General features: G+C 49.5%; 1 protein-coding gene across 3 annotated transcripts in view; it reads right to left on the bottom strand.

The window, feature by feature from the left end:
• TSNARE1 (t-SNARE domain containing 1) overlaps positions 1–23,763 on the bottom strand; it is a 302,535-nt gene that overhangs the window by 110,933 nt on the left and 167,839 nt on the right. For all 3 annotated transcript variants that reach the window (XM_075316115.1, XM_075316117.1, XM_075316116.1), the window contains 3 exons: positions 14,475–14,624; positions 8,843–8,915; positions 7,681–7,763 (listed from right to left, as the gene is read on the bottom strand). In XM_075316115.1, the coding sequence (XP_075172230.1) occupies positions 7,681–7,763; positions 8,843–8,915; positions 14,475–14,624 (306 nt within the window). The remainder of the gene's footprint in view (positions 1–7,680; positions 7,764–8,842; positions 8,916–14,474; positions 14,625–23,763) is intronic.

Here is a 23,763-nt window from a genome sequence, read left to right as displayed (position 1 = left end):
AGCAGTAAAGGTTCCAGGAATCGCTGAATATGGAAATATCAGGAAAGTAATATATTTTTAGATAAAATAAACTAAAGTGACAAGGACTTCAAACAAGTGACCTTTGCAGGCGGTCTCGCTGCGCGGAGCAGATGGTGGCGTCTCCCGAGGAGACCTCATGTATAATTCACAAAGTGAAGACTTCCAGGTAGCGCTTTCATCTCCCCGGCTCTGCCACTTAACACCGACATATGATAATTGCACGGATGAGGGTTTTTTTTTTTTTTTTTTTTTCATTTGTTAATGAATTTTAATTACTTTCTATTCAGACGATCTGATTGTTTTATCAGCGCCCGGGACATCTGCAGCCGCTTATTAAACCTTATCAAGCTGGACGGAAACACACAGTCATAGGCCGGAAAAAGGGGGCATGGGTCCATAATGGAGTCGCATAGACTAAAAAAGGACCAGTCACCAGTTCTTGCCCCTATTTTATTTCAGCTACTCCGAGTCCTGAGTATTCCATTTTTTTTTTAATTCCAAAGATTAAGACTAATTTTTGAGGAATTTACCAGTGAAGCGTGGCTCACAGGATCCTGAGGGGCGTGTCCTTCGGCTCCTCCGCACTATTAGCCTTTAAGCCACACCCTTTTGTAAAGACCATAAAAATTAGCCTAAAAACTGATGGCAAATTTATTTATAAAAAAAAAAGAAAAAAAAAAAAAGGATTATTCAAGGGAATAACCAAACAGAGCAAAAGCTGCAGACTATTGAACTGGTGGCAGTTTTCCTTAAAGGGAACCTGTCATTTTCTGATATTAAACTGCCCCCAATGTGTTTTTAAGTATGCAACGTGGACTAAAAAAAAAAAACAAACAAACAACACAACATATTTATATTAAAAACAGATTTTATATACTTTGGTAAATGCAGTAAATATCTTAGGCTTCAGTCAAAGGGGCGGAGCTTTTGCTGGGATCAGTCACTGTCACTCAAGGTCAGCCATGACTCATTTTTTAACTTAGCAATTGATTACACTACAGGTCCTTCAACATCCCTTCTCTGCTGAGAAGTGGTGGGGAAGGACCTGAGCTGATGTAATGATCATGTGACCATAATGGGCGGAGCACAGCAGAGAACTGATCTTGAAGGTCCTGTGGTAATCAGCAAAAGAGAAGTGGTTGTGAAGGACCTGTGCTGATGTCATGATTATATGACTGTAATAGGTGGAGCTCAGCAGAGAAGGGATGTTGAAGGACCAGAGCCTGTGCTGATGTCACGATCATGTGACCTTAATGAGCGGAGCTCAGCAGAGAACTGATGTTGAAGGACCTGTGGTAATCAGCAAAAGAGAAGTGGCTGTGAAGGATGTGTGCTGATGTCATGATCATGTGACGTTAAAGAACGGAGCTCAGCAGAGAAGTGATAGTGAAGGACCTGTGGTAATCAGCAAAAATATAAGTGGTTGTGAAGGACCTGTGCTGATGTCACGATTGTGTGACCGTAATTAGTCAGAGTTCAGCAGAAAAGTGATGTTGAAGGACCTGTGGTAATCAGCAGAAGAGAAGTGGTGAAGGACCTGTGCTGATGTCATGATCATATGGGCGGAGGTCAGCTGAGAAGTGATGGTGAAGGACCTGTGCTGATGTCATGATCATATGGGCGGAGCTCAGCTGAGAAGTGATGGTGAAGGACCTGTGCTGATGTCATGATCATATGGGCGGAGCTCAGCAGAGAAGTGATGGTGAAGGACCTGTGCTGATGTCATGATCATATGGGCGGAGCTCAGCTGAGAAGTGATGGTGAAGGACCTGTGCTGATGTCATGATCATATGGGTGGAGCTCAGCAGAGAAGTGATGAAGGACCTGTGCTGATGTCATGATCATATGGGCGGAGCTCAGCTGAGAAGTGATGGTGAAGGACCTGTGCTGATGTCATGATCATATAGGCGGAGCTCAGCAGAGAAGTGATGTAGAAGGCCCTGTGCTGATGTCATGATCATATGGGCAGAGCTCAGCAGAGAAGTGATGTAGAAGGCCCTGTGCTGATGTCATGATCATATGGCGGAGCTCAGCAGAGAAGTGAGTAGAAGGACCTGTGCTGAGGTCATGATCATATGGGCGGAGCTCAGCAGAGAAGTGATGTAGAAGGCCCTGTGCTGATGTCATGATCATATGGGCGGAGCTCAGCAGAGAAGTGATGTAGAAGGCCCTGTGCTGAGGTCATGATCATATAGGCGGAGCTCAGCAGAGAAGTGATGTAGAAGGCCCTGTGCTGAGGTCATGATCATATGGGCGGAGCTCAGCAGAGAAGTGATGTAGAAGGCCCTGTGCTGAGGTCATGATCATATAGGTGGAGCTCAGCAGAGAAGTGATGTAGAAGGCCCTGTGCTGAGGTCATGATCATATAGGCGGAGCTCAGCAGAGAAGTGATGTAGAAGGACCTGTGCTGAGGTCATGATCATATAGGCAGAGCTCAGCAGAGAAGTGATGGTGAAGGACCTGTGCTGATGTCATGATCATATGGGCGGAGCTCAGCAGAGAAGTGATGGTGAAGGCCCTGTGCTGAGGTCATGATCATATAGGCGGAGCTCAGCAGAGAAGTGATGTAGAAGGACCTGTGCTGATGTCATGATCATATGGGCGGAGCTCAGCAGAGAAGTGATGGTGAAGGCCCTGTGCTGATGTCATGATCATATGGGCGGAGCTCAGCAGAGAAGTGATGTAGAAGGCCCTGTGCTGAGGTCATGATCATATGGGCGGAGCTCAGCAGAGAAGTGATGTAGAAGGACCTGTGCTGAGGTCATGATCATATGGGCGGAGCTCAGCAGAGAAGTGATGGTGAAGGACCTGTGCTGATGTCATGATCATATGGGCGGAGCTCAGCAGAGAATTGATGTAGAAGGCCCTGTGCTGAGGTCATGATCATATAGGCGGAGCTCAGCAGAGAAGTGATGTAGAAGGCCCTGTGCTGATGTCATGATCATATGGGCGGAGCTCAGCAGAGAAGTGATGGTGAAGGACCTGTGCTGATGTCATGATCATATGGGCGGAGCTCAGCAGAGAAGTGATGTAGAAGGCCCTGTGCTGAGGTCATGATCATATAGGCGGAGCTCAGCAGAGAAGTGATGTAGAAGGCCCTGTGCTGATGTCATGATCATATGGGCGGAGCTCAGCAGAGAAGTGATGTAGAAGGCCCTGTGCTGATGTCATGATCATATGGGCGGAGCTCAGCAGAGAAATGATGTAGAAGGCCCTGTGCTGATGTCATGATCATATGGGCGGAGCTCAGCAGAGAAGTGATGTAGAAGGCCCTGTGCTGATGTCATGATCATATGGGCGGAGCTCAGCAGAGAAATGATGTAGAAGGCCCTGTGCTGATGTCATGATCATATGGGCGGAGCTCAGCAGAGAAGTGATGTAGAAGGCCCTGTGCTGATGTCATGATCATATGGGCAGAGCTCAGCAGAGAAGTGATGTAGAAGGCCCTGTGGTGCAATAAATTACAATACTGGGGGCGACTAAGTTCAAAAAAGAATCAAGCCTGAATTTGAGTGACAGTGACTGATCCCGGCAAGAGCTCCACTCCTAGGACTGAAGCCTAAGATATGTAATGCCTTCACCAAATTGACGTTTTTATCCCAAATATCTGAAAATTTAGAAGAGAAATATCTCCTCCCTAAACCAAGGATCTCCTTAGGTCACGATTTCACACCGAAACTGCAGAAATCCGACACAATTTTTGAAACTGCAACAAATAAATAAAAATGTAGCACTGGATGGATGGAGCGCGGGCCGCGCCTCTTCGTTATTTCTGTTACAATCGCACAGAAGTTCCCTCAAACTTTACTCAAACCTTTCTCAACTGAATGAAAGTTCTACAGAAGTTCTGGAGGAAGCAGAACCAGATTATGGAGATAAACAAAAAATAATAAAAAAAGAAAAATAATAAAAAGGCCACAAAATTTTGCTCTCATCGAATGAAAAGAAGAAAAAAAAATCTCAGCTGTTTCCAACAAAAAAAAAATCTTTCACCTCCTGAAAAATCAGGTTCTGTGATCAGGAGAAATGTGCGGTGAAAGAAGTGAGCGCGGCTGCAACCACCGCGGGGAAGGGCGACCGCGAGCTCCGAAATACAAGACTGTACCTTCATCAGGATCAACACAACACAGTGGTTAACCGGGTCCCTCCATAGTACAGCACTATCTACACCATGACTGACCCTCTGTATACAGCTCTCCCTCCATAGTACAGCACTATCTACACCATCACTGACCCTCTGTATACAGCTCTCCCTCCATAGTACAGCACTATCTACACCATCACTGACCCTCTGTATACAGCTCTCCCTCCATAGTACAGCACTATCTACACCATCACTGACCCTCTGTATACAGCTCTCCCTCCATAGTACAGCACTATCTACACCATCACTGACCCTCTGTATACAGCTCTCCCTCCATAGTACAGCACTATCTACACCATCACTGACCCTCTGTATACAGCTCTCCCTCCATAGTACAGCACTATCTACACCATCACTGACCCTCTGTATACACCTCTCCCTCCATAGTACAGCACTATCTACACCATCACTGACCCTCTGTATACAGCTCTCCCTCCATAGTACAGCACTATCTACACCATCACTGACCCTCTGTATACAGCTCTCCCTCCATAGTACAGCACTATCTACACCATCACTGACCCTCTGTATACAGCTCTCCCTCCATAGTACAGCACTATCTACACCATCACTGACCCTCTGTATACAGCTCTCCCTCCATAGTACAGCACTATCTACACCATCACTGACCCTCTGTATACAGCTCTCCCTCCATAGTACAGCACTATCTACACCATCACTGACCCTCTGTATACAGCTCTCCCTCCATAGTACAGCACTATCTACACCATCACTGACCCTCTGTATACACCTCTCCCTCCATAGTACAGCACTATCTACACCATCACTGACCCTCTGTATACAGCTCTCCCTCCATAGTACAGCACTATCTACACCATCACTGACCCTCTGTATACAGCTCTCCCTCCATAGTACAGCACTATCTACACCATCACTGACCCTCTGTATACAGCTCTCCCTCCATAGTACAGCACTATCTACACCATCACTGACCCTCTGTATACAGCTCTCCCTCCATAGTACAGCACTATCTACACCATCACTGACCCTCTGTATACAGCTCCTCCTCCTTAGTACAGCACTATCTACACCATCACTGACCCTCTGTATACAGCTCTCCCTCCATAGTACAGCACTATCTACACCATGACTGACCCTCTGTATACAGCTCCTCCTCCATAGTACAGCACTATCTACACCATCACTGACCCTCTGTATACAGCTCTCCCTCCATAGTACAGCACTATCTACACCATCACTGACCCTCTGTATACAGCTGTCCCTCCATAGTACAGCACTATCTACACCATCACTGACCCTCTGTATACAGCTCCTCCTCCATAGTACAGCACTATCTACACCATCACTGACCCTCTGTATACAGCTCTCCCTCCATAGTACAGCACTATCTACACCATGACTGACTCTCTGTATACACCTCTCCCTCCATAGTACAGCACTATCTACACCATCACTGACCCTCTGTATACAGCTCTCCCTCCATAGTACAGCACTAACTACACCATCACTGACCCTCTGTATACACCTCTCCCTCCATAGTACAGCACTATCTACACCATCACTGACCCTCTGTATACAGCTCTCCCTCCATAGTACAGCACTATCTACACCATCACTGACCCTCTGTATACAGCTCTCCCTCCATAGTACAGCACTATCTACACCATGACTGACCCTCTGTATACACCTCTCCCTCCATAGTACAGCACTATCTACACCATCACTGACCCTCTGTATACAGCTCTCCCTCCATAGTACAGCACTATCTACACCATCACTGACCCTCTGTATACAGCTCTCCCTCCATAGTACAGCACTATCTACACCATCAACTGACCCTCTGTATACAGCTCTCCCTCCATAGTACAGCACTATCTACACCATCACTGACCCTCTGTATACAGCTCTCCCTCCATAGTACAGCACTATCTACACCATCACTGACCCTCTGTATACAGCTCTCCCTCCATAATACAGCACTATCTACACCATCACTGACCCTCTGTATACAGCTCCTCCTCCATAGTACAGCACTATCTACACCATCACTGACCCTCTGTATACAGCTCTCCCTCCATAGTACAGCACTATCTACACCATCACTGACCCTCTGTATACAGCTCTCCCTCCATAGTACAGCACTATCTACACCATCAACTGACCCTCTGTATACAGCTCTCCCTCCATAGTACAGCACTATCTACACCATGACTGACCCTCTGTATACACCTCTCCCTCCATAGTACAGCACTATCTACACCATCACTGACCCTCTGTATACAGCTCTCCCTCCATAGTACAGCACTATCTACACCATCACTGACCCTCTGTATACAGCTCTCCCTCCATAGTACAGCACTATCTACACCATCAACTGACCCTCTGTATACAGCTCTCCCTCCATAGTACAGCACTATCTACACCATCACTGACCCTCTGTATACAGCTCTCCCTCCATAGTACAGCACTATCTACACCATCACTCACCCTCTGCATACCGCAGACTACCGCATAGTCACAGTATTGGAGAGCATGTCGCTCCCACAGATGGGCATTTATCTGGCTTTCCGAAAGCGAGAGGCACGTCACGCATATTTTCCCTAAATTGTGGGACATGTGTATCAGTCCATAATTAATAATTCACTGAGGGAAGCCAATAGACACCTCGTGTTTCCTATCCACGGATAGATCAAATCATAACTAGAAATATGATGGTCATATCTTCCGAGGCGGAGATATGGGGAAAACTGGCAAATCATAACTTTCTGGAAATTGAAGGCACATCCCATGACCAGTCCTGTCTTAGGTCCCAAGGAGGGCAGTACATGGGAGATACGTAGGTTCATAAAAATGGGAGCGCGCATTTTGTGAGTACCTTTTCTCTGGGAGGTCGCGTTGTGCCACGCGTGGGAAAGTTCCAGGTGGCTCCACAGCGCCTCCCCTGTGCCAAGCCAGCACCAGGCCTAATCATAAGGAACAAGGTAACGGATCCATCTTTGACTCCATCCCTGGCTCAGCTAGTACCATTGGTCCAGGACGTCCGATGAAATCCCGAATTACCCAATATTCTGGATTATCGGTCGCTCGAGTGAAAGGGAACAGCCCTTTACAAAAAGACGCCGGATTATCAAACGCTCATTCATCTTTATGCGCAAAACTGGTGGCCATTAGTGGCTGATCTACAATTACGGACCCATAACCCCCCATATAGGACCCTGCAATGGGATTTTGGACAGTTTTGTTCATCCCTTGGCTCTCTGTGGACCTGGATACTGAACGCTCCCCATCCTTCTACCCCTAGCCCACCCGTCCCTATACCTGTATTGTGGGACACATGAGATGCTCTGCAGCCGCCACTTTAAGGGGACAATTTCACATATTTCATGTCACAAAAATGATTTTTTTTCTTTGCTGTTATCAGCAGCGGCAGCCCGGAGTAACGCTAAGACGCCTGCATTGTGCCGCGTGCCTGCATTGTGCCGCGTGCCTGCCGCCGCTGATAGCGCAGCCCCCGCCGCTCTAATCTTACTTACTTGGTGCTGACTTGCTTTGGCCAACTGGCGGTTGGCAGATTCTACATGAGATGAGGCGGTCTCGATATTGGCTTCAATGCTATCTGTGGATTCAGGACAGAGCGTTAGACGTGCGCTTATCTCCTGCATTACACGACACGCGGCCTCCAGCTAATGCCGCTAATGCAGCCCCAAAATCTCACCCCCGCCGGCCATCGTTACCATATCAATTAGTGTGAAGAAATGGAGGGACGGCAGACCCCACAACTGTCTAGAGGGATCCGACCTGCAACGGGGATTCCCTCAGCAACACGGGGGAGCAGCATTTCACGGGTTAAATCTACACACAGGGAAATTAGCAGCGGAAAGCACTTTGCTGTTCTTATCCTGAACAGACCTCGCGTAATAATGTGTATACTCCAGTCACATCCAAAGCTGCAAAACATGAAATGCACGCCCGCCAGCACTCACACGCAGGGGCACAGCACACCCTCCAGCACTCACACGCAGGGGCACAGCACACCCTCCAGCATTTACACAGGGGCACAGCCCGCCCGCCAGCACTCACAACAGCACTCACACCCAGGGGCACAGCACGCCCTCCAGCATTTACACAGGGGCACAGCCCGCCCGCCAGCACTCACAACAGCACTCACACGCAGGGGCACAGCACTCCCTCCAGCATTCACACGCAGGGGCACAGCACACCCTCAAGCACTCACACGCAGGGACACAGCACGCCCTCAAGCACTCACACGCAGGGACACAGCACGCCCGCCAGCATTCACACGCGCAGGGGCACAGCGCGCCCGCCAGCATTCACACGCGCAGGGGCACAGCACGCCCGCGAGCATTCACACACGCAGGGGCACAGCGCGCCCGCCAGCACTCTCACACATTTTGCATAATATATTTTATTATTCTTTACTTTAAAAACTAAGGTGTTACATTTACAGTCCAAAAGTTTTGATGCAGCTTTGGATGTAATTGTAGTAGAACGACGGTTTGCAATTAAAAATTAGTGCAAGAAAAGAAAAGCAAAACATGAGCGAAGTTTATCAGCCGGAAACAGCCTGCAAAGTGATCGGAAATCAAATATATATACACAGTATATCGCATAGAAAACATCTCAAAATAAACAAATCCCCCAATCCCCAATAAATGCTGCGGTGTGAATACATACCTATGTCCTGACCCTGGTCGTACACAATGGATGCCAGATCTTTCATTATCTGATTGACATCTAGCATATCACTCTGCAAAGAAAGGAGAAGCACAGGGTTACCCAGCGAGGTTATATCCATCCTTGTGTATATACGGGGTACAGTGTGGGCGCAGTTTTACATCTGGGGGGCATTTCCTTCCTCAGCATGGGGGGCATTTCCTTCCTCAGCATGGGGGGCATTTCCTTTCTCAGCATGGGGGGCATTTCCTTTCTCAGCATGGGGGGCATTTCCTTTCTCAGCATGGGGGGCATTTCCTTTCTCAGCATGGGGGGCATTTCCTTCCTCAGCATGGGGGGCATTTCCTTTCTCAGCATGGGGGGCATTTCCTTTCTCAGCATGGGGGGGCATTTCCTTTCTCAGCATGGGGGGCATTTCCTTTCTCAGCATGGGGGGCATTTCCTTTCAGCATGGGGGGCATTTCCTTCCTCAGCATGGGGGGCATTTCCTTCCTCAGCATGGGGGGCATTTCCTTTCTCAGCATGGGGGGCATTTCCTTTCTCAGCATGGGGGGCATTTCCTTCCTCAGCATGGGGGGGCATTTCCTTCCTCAGCATGAGGGGCATTTCCTTCCTCAGCATGAGGGGAATTTCCTTCCTCAGCATGGGGGGGCATTTCCTTTCTCAGCATGGGGGGCATTTCCTTTCTCAGCATGAGGGGAATTTCCTTCCTCAGCATGGGGGGGCATTTCCTTCCTCAGCAGGGGGGGGGGCATTTCCTTCCTCAGCAGGGGGGGGGGCATTTCCTTCCTCAGCATGGGGGGCATTTCCTTGCTCAGCATGGGGGGGCATTTCCTTCCTCAGCATGGGGGGGGGGCATTTCCTTCCTCAGCAGGGGGGGGCATTTCCTTCCTCAGCAGGGGGGGGGCATTTCCTTCCTCAGCAGGGGGGGGCATTCCCTTCCTCAGCAGGGGGGGGCATTTCCTTCCTCAGCATAGGGGGGGCATTTCCTTCCTCAGCATGGGGGGCATTTCCTTCCTCAGCAGGGGGGGGGCATTTCCTTCCTCAGCATGGGGGGGGCATTTCCTTCCTCAGCATGGGGGGCATTTCCTTGCTCAGCATGGGGGGGCATTTCCTTCCTCAGCATGGGGGGGGGCATTTCCTTCCTCAGCAGGGGGGGGCATTTCCTTCCTCAGCAGGGGGGGGCATTTCCTTCCTCAGCAGGGGGGGGCATTTCCTTCCTCAGCAGGGGGGGGCATTCCCTTCCTCAGCAGGGGGGGGCATTTCCTTCCTCAGCATAGGGGGGGCATTTCCTTCCTCAGCATGGGGGGCATTTCCTTCCTCAGCATGGGGGGCATTTCCTTCCTCAGCACAATCCTGGTCATCTTCTGTAATGTCTGAGGTCCCTGCTCCTGCTGGGAGTTGTAGTTCCCTTTATCTGCCTGTGGGAGGGTCAGCGGCTCGTCGAGGGGACGTCATGTATATGAAGGGTGCGGGGGGAGCACAGCTTTATATGAATGGACAAATCTCATCCAGCGCCCCCCACTGATCTCTGACAACATGTGTTATATGACAATAACCTATTATTTACATCAGGTGTTTGTGTTACATGTATTATTCTAAATATTTCTGCCCATTTTTATTTTTTTACTTTTCATATCACAATAAAATGAGCAGTATTGCAGTCTTCACATTGACCACTGGGGCATTTTAGACATTGTGACTTCAAGTCATTTCAGCAAGCTCATTACCAGCAGAGGCAGCCTGACAATGATTGATATCAGCTGTGTGTAGAGGCCTTAACACAGAATACGCCAATCGCAATAGGTGATGTCACAGCTCACCTCCTCCTGTACAATGACTAATACCTCTAAATACAGTAGATAACAGAGAGTAGTAGAGGAAGGGTTTTCAACACCGCGCCAATGACCAAATAAGATTCAGAAGGAGATTAATGCTTTTTTATTTTCATGCACAGGTCGACGCGTTTCAGGAGACTCAGCTCCCTTCATCAATTTGATGTTTTTTTGCCTGTTGTCCTGATGAAGGGAGCTGAGTCTCCTGAAACGCGTCGACCTGTGCATGAAAATAAAGAAGCATTAATCTCCTTCTGAATCTTATTTGGTCATTGGTGCGGTGTTGAAAACCCTTCCTCTACTACTCTCTGTTATCAGCCACACCTGGGACTGCTGCCTTTGACCTGGATTTTCACATGCGTGTATAGGGGTTGTGACTGGCACAACCGCCATAGGTGAGTTTGATTTTTCGTTTCTACCCTTTCCATATTGGGGTAAGACCCTATTGCGCTTCTTTTCCACAGCTCTCTAGTAAATAAAGTAGATAACATAGGATCCACCATTCACAATAGGTGATGTCACAGCTCACCTCCTCCACTTCCTGTAAAATGACTAATACCTCTAAATACAGTAGATAACATAGGACCCACCATTCACAACTGGTGATGTCACAGCTCACCTCCTCCTGTACAATGACTGATAATACCTCTATATACAGTAGATAACCTGTTGTCGATAGTGATCCTGTGTTATGTCACAGCTCACCTCCTCCTCCTGTACAATGACTGATAATATGACTGAGAGGAGGGGGTCAGCGGCCGGCCCGGGGGAGGAGGAGGGGGTCAGCGGCCGGCCCGGGGGAGGAGGAGGGAGTCAGCGGCCAGCCCGAGGGAGGAGGAGGGGGTCAGCGGCCAGCCCGAGGGAGGAGGAGGGGGTCAGCGGCCGGCCCGAGGGAGGAGGAGGGGGGTCAGCGGCCGGCCCGAGGGAGGAGGAGGGGGGTCAGCGGCCGGCCCGAGGGAGGAGGAGGGGGGTCAGCGGCCGGCCCGAGGGAGGAGGAGGGGGGTCAGCGGCCGGCCCGAGGGAGGAGGAGGGGGTCAGCGGCCGGCCCGAGGGAGGAGGAGGGGGTCAGCGGCCGGCCCGAGGGAGGAGGAGGGGGTCAGCGGCCGGCCCGAGGGAGGAGGAGGGGGTCAGCGGCCGGCCCGAGGGAGGAGGAGGGGGTCAGCGGCTAGAATAAAGGAAGAGGGGTCAGCAGCTGGATCGGGGGAGGACGGGTAAGCATCTGGTTCGGGGGAGGAGGGGTTGCTTAGCGGCTGATACAGGGGAGGGTGTCAGCGGCTGGTTTGGGGGAGGGGGGGCGGCTTGGGTCAGTGGACGGCCCGGATGGGTTAGTGGATGGTCCAGGTTGGGGGGGGTTTATCAGCGAGACAGTGAGGTCATTCATCATTTGTGTCCCAAAAGAGCAGTGCTGCAGTGTAAAGCATTGAAGGAGGAAGAACAGCAAATTGAGGATTTGACGAGACCGGAGGAAGACTTCGGACAACCTCAGACTCCCACAGACTGTATTAATGATGGAGTCACTGGTCAGAGCTGCTCACTAATAAAGCAGCGTTGCAGTGTAAAGTATAGGGCAGGAGAACCTCTGATGAGACATTTTATGGTCTGAGTTGGCCCTGATTACTATAGTAATGGTGATACAGGGAGAGGTCACTCAGCTTCTCTGTGAGTGTCAGTCTTCACTGCAGATGTGGTATTCTCTTCATGCAGAAGGAGGCTCAGGATGAGCGGGGCAATAATGTCTCCAGGGCCCGGAATGATATCAGTAACTCATTTTTGTTGCACCATTAAGTCTTTCAATCCAGAACTCTCTTTTCTTCCTCTTGACTCCACTTGGTGCCCTCAATTCCGCGCCTCTTCGCGGGGAGGGTGAGATCTGAGCGGGCGCGGGGAGAGATTCAATTTTGTTTGTAGATTGAATTTGGGATTCTCCGGGGCTCTAAATCTCCTGATATTGCGGCTGTGACACCGGACGTCGAAAAAAACATCCCCGTGTCAAACGCCAGCCTTTTTGTCAATGGAGCCGGAGAGAAGAAAAATGAGGTTGAACTCCATTAGAGACTGTACAGGTGGAGGGGGATGGAGTGCAGCAGCCCGCAGTACGGGGGCCGCAGGAAGGAATCAATCTGAATCCAGAGCCATGTCATCTCAAAGGGAACAGGCGGCAGTCACTGGAAGACTGGGATATTGAGACCCCCAAACTCCAGGAGACCCCACAGAGTGCAGAGAATGCATGCTTACTGTCTCCCCCCTACTACATGCTCTGCGGCATCCATCAGTGATACGGTGCTCAGCTCAGTGCCTACAGTCAGTGATACGGTGCTCAGCTCAGTGCCTACAGTCAGTGATACGGTGCTCAGCTCAATGCCTACAGTCAGTGATACGGTGCTCAGCTGAGTACCTACAGTCAGTGATACGGTGCTCAGCTCAGTGCCTACAGTCAGTGATACGGTGCTCAGCTCAGTGCCTACAGTCAGTGATACGGTGCTCAGCTCAGTGCCTAAAGTCAGTGATACGGTGCTCAGCTCAGTGCCTACAGTCAGTGATACGGTTCTCATCCTGCTGCCTACAGTCAGTGATACGGTGCTCAGCCTGGTGCCTACAGTCAGTGATACGGTGCTCAGCTCAGTGCCTACAGTCAGTGATACGGTGCTCAGCTCAGTGCCTACAGTCAGTGATACGGTGCTCAGCCTGGTGCCTACAGTCAGTGATACGGTGCTCAGCTCAGTGCCTACAGTCAGTGATACGGTGCTCAGCTCAGTGCCTACAGTCAGTGATACGGTGCTCAGCTCAGTGCCTACAGTCAGTGATACGGTGCTCAGCTCAGAGACTACAGTCAGTGATACGGTGCTCAGCTCAGTGCCTACAGTCAGTGATACGGTGCTCAGCTCAGTGCCTACAGTCAGTGATACGGTGCTCAGCTCAGTGCCTACAGTCAGTGATACGGTGCTCAGCTCAGTGCCTACAGTCAGTGATACGGTGCTCAGCTCAGTGCCTACAGTCAGCGATACGGTGCTCAGCTGAGTACCTACAGTGAGCGATACGGTGCTCAGCTCAGTGCCTACAGTCAGTGATACGGTGCTCAGCTCAGTGCCTACAGTGAGCGATATGGTGCTCAGCTCAGTGCCTACAGTCAGCGATACGGTGCTCAGCTCAGTGCCTACAGTGAGCGATACGGTGCTCAGCGCCTAGTCAGTGATACGGTGCTCAGCTCAGTGCCTACAGTCAGTGATACGGTGCTCAGCTCAGTGCCTACAGTCAGTGATACGGTGCTCAGCTCAGTGCCTACAGTCAGAGATACGGTGCTCAGCTCAGTGCCAACCATTAGTAATACGGTGCTCAGCCTGGTGCCTAAAGTCAGCGATACACTGCTCAGCCTGGTGCTGGCCATCAGATACTAAGGGGACACGTTCCCTCTTACAAACTCTGTCAGAGGCCACACATCCACCCTAATCAGACACCCTGCTTTGCACTGATGAGGGGTAAACGGCCCTAAACACGTTTCTGCATCTGTTTTGGCTCTTATGCTAAGTCGTGTGATCAGGCTTGTTACATCTGACCATACTCTCATGTATCTGTGCATTACGGTGAGCAGCAGCGGAGGGATGAGGAGGATACACAGCCTGAGATACTGACTATATACAGGTGAGGCCGAAGTATGTTGCCCCCAACAAGGTAAGGAGCCATTATATACACATACACACAGTATATACAGATGTAGCAGAGCCCCTCTTGCACAGCGGCATAGCCTGGTTCTGGGAGAGGGGAGCGCCCCGGCTCCGCACACAGGCGATGGGCCGTACCTCAATTTGCTTTACAGCCTCCTCCTTCTGCTGGATCTGGTCCAGATCTTCATCTGTGATGGCAGACACGTCCTGGCTCTGCCACTGCTCATCACCACCATTAAAGATATTCTCATCGTCCGCAATGTCCGAGAAAGGAGAGCGAGGACTCTGCGGGGAGAGAAGAGAAGGAATGGGTTAACACAAATACATCTGTAACTGGGGCTGTGCCCGGTGCCAGTGCTGTGAAATCTGCTGCTAGTGGTACAGCTCCTAACCCGGTGACAGCCTTCAGCGATATGGCCTTTAACCTAGAGAAAGCCGCCAGGAATATGGCCCTTAACCTAGCGAAAGCCGCCAGCGATACGACCCCTAACCTAGAGAAAGCCTCCAGCGATACGACCCCTAACCTAGAGAAAGCCGCCAGCGATACGACCCCTAACCTAGAGAAAGCCTCCAGCGATACGGCCCTTAACCTAGAGAAAGCCGCCAGCGATATGACCTTTAACCCAGAGAAAGCCGCCAGCAATACGGCCCTTAACCTAGAGAAAGCCGCCAGCGATACGGCCCTTAACCTAGACAAAGCCGCCAGCGACACGACCCTTAACCTAGAGAAAGCCGCCAGCGATACGGCCCTTAACGCGGTGACAGCTGCCAGCGATACGGCCCTTAGCTTGGCGGCAGCTGTACCCAGATCTTAGTACTTCAACGTCAGCCAGTATACACTTTACCCGCGCTGACACACTGTAACAAACCAGCAGTGCAGTAAAATCGGCTCACTCACTGACTAGATATAAATGTAGAAAATCATCAGACAATCCAATGTGAGCCAAACACGAGAGGCACAAATTCCTCTTCTGCGTTGATAGTTTGGTACAATGTATCGGTGCAGGTACAATGTATCGGGGCAGGTACAATGTATCGGGGCAGGTACAATGTATCGGTGCAGGTACAATGTATCGGTGCAGGTACAATGTATCGGGGCAGGCACAATGTATCGGGGCAGGCACAATGTATCGGGGCAGGTACAATGTATCGGGGCAGGTACAATGTATCGGGGCAGGCACAATGTATCGGGGCAGGCACAATGTATCGGGGCAGGCACAATGTATCGGGGCAGGCACAATGTATCGGGGCAGGTACAATGTATCGGGGCAGGTACAATGTATCAGTGCAGGTACAATGTATCGGGGCAGGCACAATGTATCGGGGCAGGCACAATGTATCGGGGCAGGTACAATGTATCAGTGCAGGTACAATGTATCGGGGCAGGTACAATGTATCGGGGCAGGTACAATGTATCGGGGCAGGTACAATGTATCGGGGCAGGTACAATGTATCGGGGCAGGTACAATGTATCGGGGCAGGTACAATGTATCGGGGCAGGTACAATGTATCAGTGCAGGTACAATGTATCGGGGCAGGTACAATGTATCAGTGCAGGTACAATGTATCGGGGCAGATACAATGTATCAGTGCAGGTACAATGTATCGGGGCAGGTACAATGTATCGGGGCAGGTACAATGTATCAGTGCAGGTACAATGTATCGGGGCAGGTACAATGTATCGGGGCAGGTACAATGTATCGGTGCAGGTACAATGTATCGGTGCAGGTACAATGTATCGGGGCAGGTACAATGTATCGGGGCAGGTACAATGTATCGGGGCAGGTACAATGTATCGGGGCAAGTACAATGTATCGGGGCAGGTACAATGTATCGGTGCAGGTACAATGTATCGGTGCAGGTACAATGTATCGGTGCAGGTACAATGTATCGGTGCAGGTACAATGTATCGGTGCAGGTACAATGTATCAGGGCAGGTACAATGTATCGGGGCAGGTACAATGTATCAGTGCAGGTACAATGTATCAGTGCAGGTACAATGTATCGGGGCAGGTACAATGTATCGGGGCAGGTACAATGTATCGGGGCAGGTACAATGTATCAGTGCAGGTACAATGTATCAGTGCAGGTACAATGTATCAGTGCAGGTACAATGTATCAGTGCAGGTACAATGTATCAGTGCAGGTACAATGTATCAGTGCAGGTACAATGTATCAGTGCAGGTACAATGTATCAGTGCAGGTACAATGTATCAGTGCAGGTACAATGTATCGGGGCAGGTACAATGTATCGGGGCAGGTACAATGTATCGGGGCAGGTACAATGTATCAGTGCGGGTACAATGTATCAGTGCGGGTACAATGTATCAGGGCAGGTACAATGTATCAGGGCAGGTACAATGTATCAGGGCAGGTACAATGTATCGGGGCAGGTACAATGTATCAGTGCAGGTACAATGTATCAGGGCAGGTACAATGTATCAGGGCAGGTACAATGTATCGGGGCAGGTACAATGTATCAGGGCAGGTACAATGTATCAGGGCAGGTACAATGTATCAGGGCAGGTACAATGTATCAGGGCAGGTACAATGTATCAGTGCAGGTACAATGTATCGGGGCAGGTACAATGTATCGGGGCAGGTACAATGTATCGGGGCAGGTACAATGTATCGGGGCAGGTACAATGTATCGGTGCAGGTACAATGTATCGGTGCAGGTACAATGTATCGGGGCAGGTACAATGTATCGGTGCAGGTACAATGTATCGGGGCAGGTACAATGTATCGGGGCAGGTACAATGTATCGGGGCGGGTACAATGTATCGGGGCGGGTACAATGTATCAGGGCGGGTACAATGTATCAGGGCAGGTACAATGTATCGGGGCAGGTACAATGTATCGGGGCAGGTACAATGTATCGGGGCAGGTACAATGTATCAGGGCAGGTACAATGTATCAGGGCAGGTACAATGTATCAGGGCAGGTACAATGTATCAGGGCAGGTACAATGTATCAGGGCAGGTACAATGTATCAGGGCAGGTACAATGTATCAGGGCAGGTACAATGTATCAGTGCAGGTACAATGTATCAGGGCAGGTACAATGTATCAGGGCAGGTACAATGTATCAGGGCAGGTACAATGTATCAGTGCAGGTACAATGTATCAGGGCAGGTACAATGTATCAGTGCAGGTACAATGTATCAGGGCAGGTACAATGTATCAGGGCAGGTACAATGTATCAGGGCAGGTACAATGTATCGGTGCAGGTACAATGTATCGGGGCAGGTACAATGTATCGGGGCAGGTACAATGTATCGGGGCAGGTACAATGTATCGGGGCAGGTACAATGTATCGGGGCAGGTACAATGTATCGGGGCAGGTACAATGTATCAGGGCAGGTACAATGTATCGGGGCAGGTACAATGTATCAGTGCAGGTACAATGTATCAGGGCAGGTACAATGTATCAGGGCAGGTACAATGTATCGGGGCAGGTACAATGTATCAGGGCAGGTACAATGTATCAGGGCAGGTACAATGTATCAGGGCAGGTACAATGTATCAGGGCAGGTACAATGTATCGGGGCAGGTACAATGTATCGGGGCAGGTACAATGTATCGGGGCAGGTACAATGTATCGGGGCAGGTACAATGTATCGGGGCAGGTACAATGTATCGGTGCAGGTACAATGTATCGGTGCAGGTACAATGTATCGGGGCAGGTACAATGTATCGGGGCAGGTACAATGTATCGGGGCAGGTACAATGTATCGGGGCAGGTACAATGTATCGGGGCAGGTACAATGTATCGGGGCAGGTACAATGTATCGGTGCAGGTACAATGTATCGGGGCAGGTACAATGTATCGGGGCAGGTACAATGTATCGGTGCAGGTACAATGTATCGGTGCAGGTACAATGTATCGGGGCAGGTACAATGTATCGGGGCAGGTACAATGTATCGGGGCAGGTACAATGCATCGGGGCAGGTACAATGTATCGGGGCAGGTACAATGTATCGGGGCAGGTACAATGTATCGGGGCAGGTACAATGTATCGGGGCAGGTACAATGAGTCTGCGGCTTTGGTCACTTTTTAGGGAAATGAAGCTGAGATGTTGACGTTTGTGAGAAATCTGCAGGTGAATTATACTGGAAAGTGGCAGAACGATGGGCCCAGAAGACGAGGGGTCCGGGGGTCCCCCCTAGCCCGGCACATGGATCCTTCATCCTCAGGAATGCCACATTGTGCCGGTGCTCGCCCGCGCTCCAGACCGGTAATGATGCCGGAGCCGCGCCTGGCAACTGCCAAACACTGCACAATGGAGAACATTTAAGCTAATTAAACAATTAAATCAGCAGGGACCTTTTAGCGGTTAATCCACACAAAGCCGCGATCCCCCCGTCCAAATTCTGCTTTAATTAATGGAGGCTTTGTGCTCGGTGTAAGCTGCTGGAAAGGAGCGCGGAAAAATGGATGAACCTCTACCAAGAGCACAAACGGGGGGGGGGGGGGGGGAAGAGCCCCCCACCTCCTATATGTGGGGTCACCGCAGATCCGACGTTGACCGTGACTTATAACCTGTTAAAGGGTTCTAGCACCGACACGGACTGGGACTTATAACCTGTTAAAGGGTTGTAAGCCGCCTTTAGTGCTGAGAAGAGGGTATAAATGCATGAGATTAGGCAGCAAAAAGGAAAGTTGGAAAACTGGAGTTAATTTCCATGCTCTCGGGGACGGGTGCGGCATTTGTCCGGCTGACGACTGGGGTCCTGGAGCCGCCTCTTTTGGACAAAGGTGGGAGTCGGTCCCCCAATAAACTCTCGTAAACTGGTGCGGCAATCACAAAGTACAAGACCTCCAGACGTCCCACCACTCGATTGTCTTAGGGAAGGTTTGCGGTATCCAGACAATATTTCGGCTGCAATCTTTGGCCGGATGGGAGTATCAGAATTAGAATTTTGTGCAGGTTTAGACCTCTGCAGACAAGAAAATACAGCCAGGTTATACAGCTCTGCTCATCCTGAGCTCACTTATTCATGACCCTAATGCCAGTGCTGACTGGGGAAGAGCAGAGACAAAGCAGAAAAAGACTGACATAAGCTTTTTGGGAAGTTGGAAGACCGCCGGTATGGACACTGCTCATCCTGAGTCTCCTGATTCATCAGCTTACTGCTGAACTCTTCACAGAGTATCACTGTCCTATTTAAAGTGGGTACGGAAAGTATTCACACCCCTTTAAATTTTTCACTCTGTTTCATTGCAGCCATTTGGTTCATTTTTTTTCTCATTAATGTACACTCTGCAGCCATCCCCCATTGTGACCAAAAAAAAACCAAATGTAGACATTTTTGCACATTTATAAACAAAAAAAACCTGAAATATCCCATGGTGATAAGTATTCAACCCCTTGGCTCAGTATATCCCATGGTGATAAATATTCAACCCCTTTGCACAGTATATCCCATGGTGATAAGTATTCAACCCCTTTGCTCAGTATATCCCATGGTGATAAGTATTCAGCCCCTTTGCACAGTATATCCCATGGTGATAAGTATTCAGCCCCTTTGCACAGTATATCACAGGGTCATAAGTATTCAGCCCCTTTGCTCAGACACTCATATGTAAGTCACATGCTGTCCATTTCCTTGTGATCCTCCTTGAGATGGTTCTCCTTCTTCATTGGAGTCCAGCTGTGTGTAATTACACTGATAGGGCGTTATTTGGAAAGGCGCACCCCTGTCTATATAAGACCTCACAGCTCACACTGTATGTCACACCAAATGAGGATCATGAGGTCAAAGGAACTGCCCAAGGAGCTCAGAGACAGAATTGTGGCAAGGCACAGATCTGGCCAAGGTTACAAAAGAATTTCTGAAGTACTCAAGGTTCCTAAGAGCACAGTGGCTTCCATAATCCTTAAATGGAAGAAGTTTGGTACCACCAGAATCCATCCAGCCACACTGAGCAATCATGGGAGAAGAACCTTGGTGAGAGAAGTAAAGAAGAACCCCAAGATCACTGTGGCTGAGCTCCAGAGATGCAGTAGGGAGATGGGAGAAAGTTCCACAAAGTCACCTATCACTGCAGCCCCTCCACCAGTCGGGCCTTTATGGCAGAGTGGCCTGACAGAAGCCTCTTCTCAGTGCAAGACATATGAAAGCCGCATAGTTTGCAAAAAAACCACGAGACTATGAAAATAACATTCTCTGGTCTGATGTGACGAAGATAGAACTTTTTGGTTATAATGCTAGGCGGTATGTGTGGAGAAAAACAGGCACTGCTCATCACCTGCCCAATACAATCCCCACAGTGAAGCATGGTGGTGGCAGCATCATGCTATGGGGACAGGGAGAGGACGACTGGTTACAATTGAAGGAAGGATGAATGCAGCCAAGTACAGAGATATCCTGGAAGAAAACCTCTTCCAGATGCTCTGGACCTCAGACTTGGCCGAAGGTTCACCTTCCAACAAGACAATGACCCTAAGCACACAGCTAAAATAACAAAGGAGCGGCTTCAGAACAACTCTGTGACCATTCTTCACCAGCCTAGCCAGAGCCCTGACCTAAACCCAACTGAGCATCTCTGGAGAGACCTGATAATGGCTGTCCACCAACGTTCACCATCCAACCTGACGGAACTGGAGAGGATCTGCAAGGAAGCATGGCCAAGGATCCCCAAATCCAGGATCCCAAGAAGACTCATGGCTGCACTGGCTCAAAAGGGAGGAAGCTTCTACTCAGTACTGAGCAAAGGGGCTGAATACTTATGACCATGTGATATACTGAGCAAAGGGGCTGAATACTTATGACCATGTGACATACTGAGCAAAGGGGCTGAATACTTATGACCATGTGACATACTGAGCAAAGGGGCTGAATACTTATGACCATGGGATATACTGAGCAAAGGGGCTGAATACTTATGACCATGGGATATACTGAGCAAAGGGGCTGAATACTTATGACCATGGGATATACTGAGCAAAGGGGCTGAATACTTATGACCATGGGAGATTTCAGTTTTTATTGTTTAATAAATTTGCAAAAATTTCTACTTTTTTTTTTTTTACTTTTTTGAATTTACCAAATTACTGCAATGAATCAAAGAATGAAAAATGTAAAAGTGGTGTGAATACTTTCCGTACCCACTGTAACGTCTGCAATCCTCTGTTCATCCTGAGCCCCCTGGTGCACAGAGCAGAATGCCCTCACTGTGCGGTACAGACTGACACCATCGGATGGCCTGACCGCCGGTATTCTGGGTGACACGCGGTAACGTGACAGTGAGCGGGTGAAGGGCGCGCAGCACCTGCCACTCATCCCATCATCCGTTTATCGGAGGCGCCCAGAGCTAATTATCTGAAATCCCGTTAGCAGCCGCCATGAAGCTGCGGCTTTGTTTTTCAGGCTTGGACTCACAGCATGATTAGTGTCGCTGCGCAGCCGGTGCCAGACACACGGCGGCCGCGGCCCAGGAAAGAGCTTTGTGCTGCCCCGACCTTCACTCTCACCTTGGTAGTCGGGGGTCCCCCATCAATACATAGACAGCAAACTACCTGGAAAATGAGTGCCATCACCCAGCTTTCCTAGACTCCGGAACGGCAGCTCTGACTGTGCACTGATCTAGCAGACGGCAATGTACCACGTGGCTCAAGAAATCGGTGACAACTTGTGAGAGCCGCCTTTGATGCCTGACAACTCATAGGATAGTTGTAATGGTGACCACACTGGTTGTCAGGAGACTCCAAAACCCAAAATTGTATCAAAAGGGGGCAAAGGTGATGCATTACACTCCCCTACAGCCCTAGTATTGGAGCTAAAGATCATTAACTGGTTAAAAGCTACTACAGAAGTACTGTACAGGAGACTGCCTCTCTAGACGACACAGACTTGATGCAGGTTCCTCCCACTGATGTGATAAAATGATTCATATCCATAGAAAGAACAAAAAAAAAATTACAGGGAAGCAAAACCTGTAATTATGACCTGTAGATAGAAATCTGTGCCTGCTGTACAGGAGACTGCCTCTCTAGGCGACACAGACTTGATGCAAGTTCCTCCCACTGATGTCCTAAAATGATTCACCTCCATAGAAAGAAGAAAAAAAAAAAATCACAGGGAAGAGAAACCTGTAATTATGGCCAATACATAGAAAGCTGTGCCTGCTGTACAGGAGACTGCCTCTGTACAGGAGACTGCCTCTCTAGGCGACACAGACTTGATGCAAGTTCCTCCCACTGATGTCATAAAATGATTCACCTCCATAGAAAGAAGAAAAAAAATGACAGGGAAGAGAAACCTGTAATTATGGCCTATAGATCGAAAGCTGTGCCTGCTATACAGGAGACTGCCTCTCTAGGCGATACAGACTTGATGCAAATTCCTCCCACTGATGTCAAAATGATTCACCTATATAGAAAGAAGAAAAAAAAAATCACAGGGACGAGAAACCTGTAATTATGGCCTATAGATAGAAAGCTGTGCCTGCTGTACAGGAGACTGCCTTTCTAGGCAACACAGACTTGATGCAAGTTCATCCCACTGATGACATAAAATGATTCACCTTCATAGAAAAAAAAAGAAAAAAATCACAGTGAAGAGAAACCTGTAATTATGGCCTATAGATAGAAAGCTGTGCCTGCTGTACAGGAGACTGCCTCTCTATGTGACACACACTTGCCTCAAGCTCTTTATACCAATGGCAAGAAATTATGCCAAACAATTCAGGAATGATAAACCTTTAATTGAGGGCCAGCACTGCACTGACAAGGGAACGGAAAGTGTATCTGCTGTATAGCAGACTGCTGCCATATGTAGCACAGACTTGTTTCAAGTTATTTCCACTAATTAAAAAAAAAATGCAACTGGAGGATGATAAGGTGACAAAGCAGGCAATATGAGTGCGGACTAACCAATATTTGGGGGAGTTCCCCTTACTATTAAGCATACAGGGACGTGGTGAACGGCGGCCTCCTCCAGCACGGATAACCTTGCCGGTGTGAGATTTACGGTGGCGGATCTCGGTGCCGGGACCGATGCAATCAGGCGCAGAAGGCTGCGGCATCCGAGGAGCCGGCCAGACAGGGGACACCTAAATCTTTTGGGAAGGTGAAGAGGCGTTTTCTTGTGAAGTCACACACAATATGTCAGGCTGAGGCCGCTAATCCGGTCGCTGGCGTTTTAAGTGGCACTTTATCATCTACCTCAGAACTATATAGATGTAATTGCATTTCTCTGTAGGAGCAGTGGGAACTCCGGAGCCACCGCCAGCGGTGCGGGAACGGGCGGAGGATCCGCGAGACGGGAGAGATACGGGTGAGATTCTACAAGAAGAGTTCCTGATCAGTGTCACCCGCCATCAGGATCAGCGATGGAGAGGAGAAACAGCGCCCCCTCGCTGCATGGCTGTGCTGGGTACTGCGGCATCAGTCATCAGAGACTGATTTAAGGGGGTGAA

The sequence above is a fragment of the Anomaloglossus baeobatrachus genome, chromosome 6, assembly GCF_048569485.1.
Source record: "Anomaloglossus baeobatrachus isolate aAnoBae1 chromosome 6, aAnoBae1.hap1, whole genome shotgun sequence".
Lineage (NCBI taxonomy): Eukaryota > Metazoa > Chordata > Amphibia > Anura > Aromobatidae > Anomaloglossus > Anomaloglossus baeobatrachus.
The sequence above is the reverse complement of the archived record's forward strand: the minus strand, read 5'-3'. Positions and strand labels throughout refer to the sequence as shown.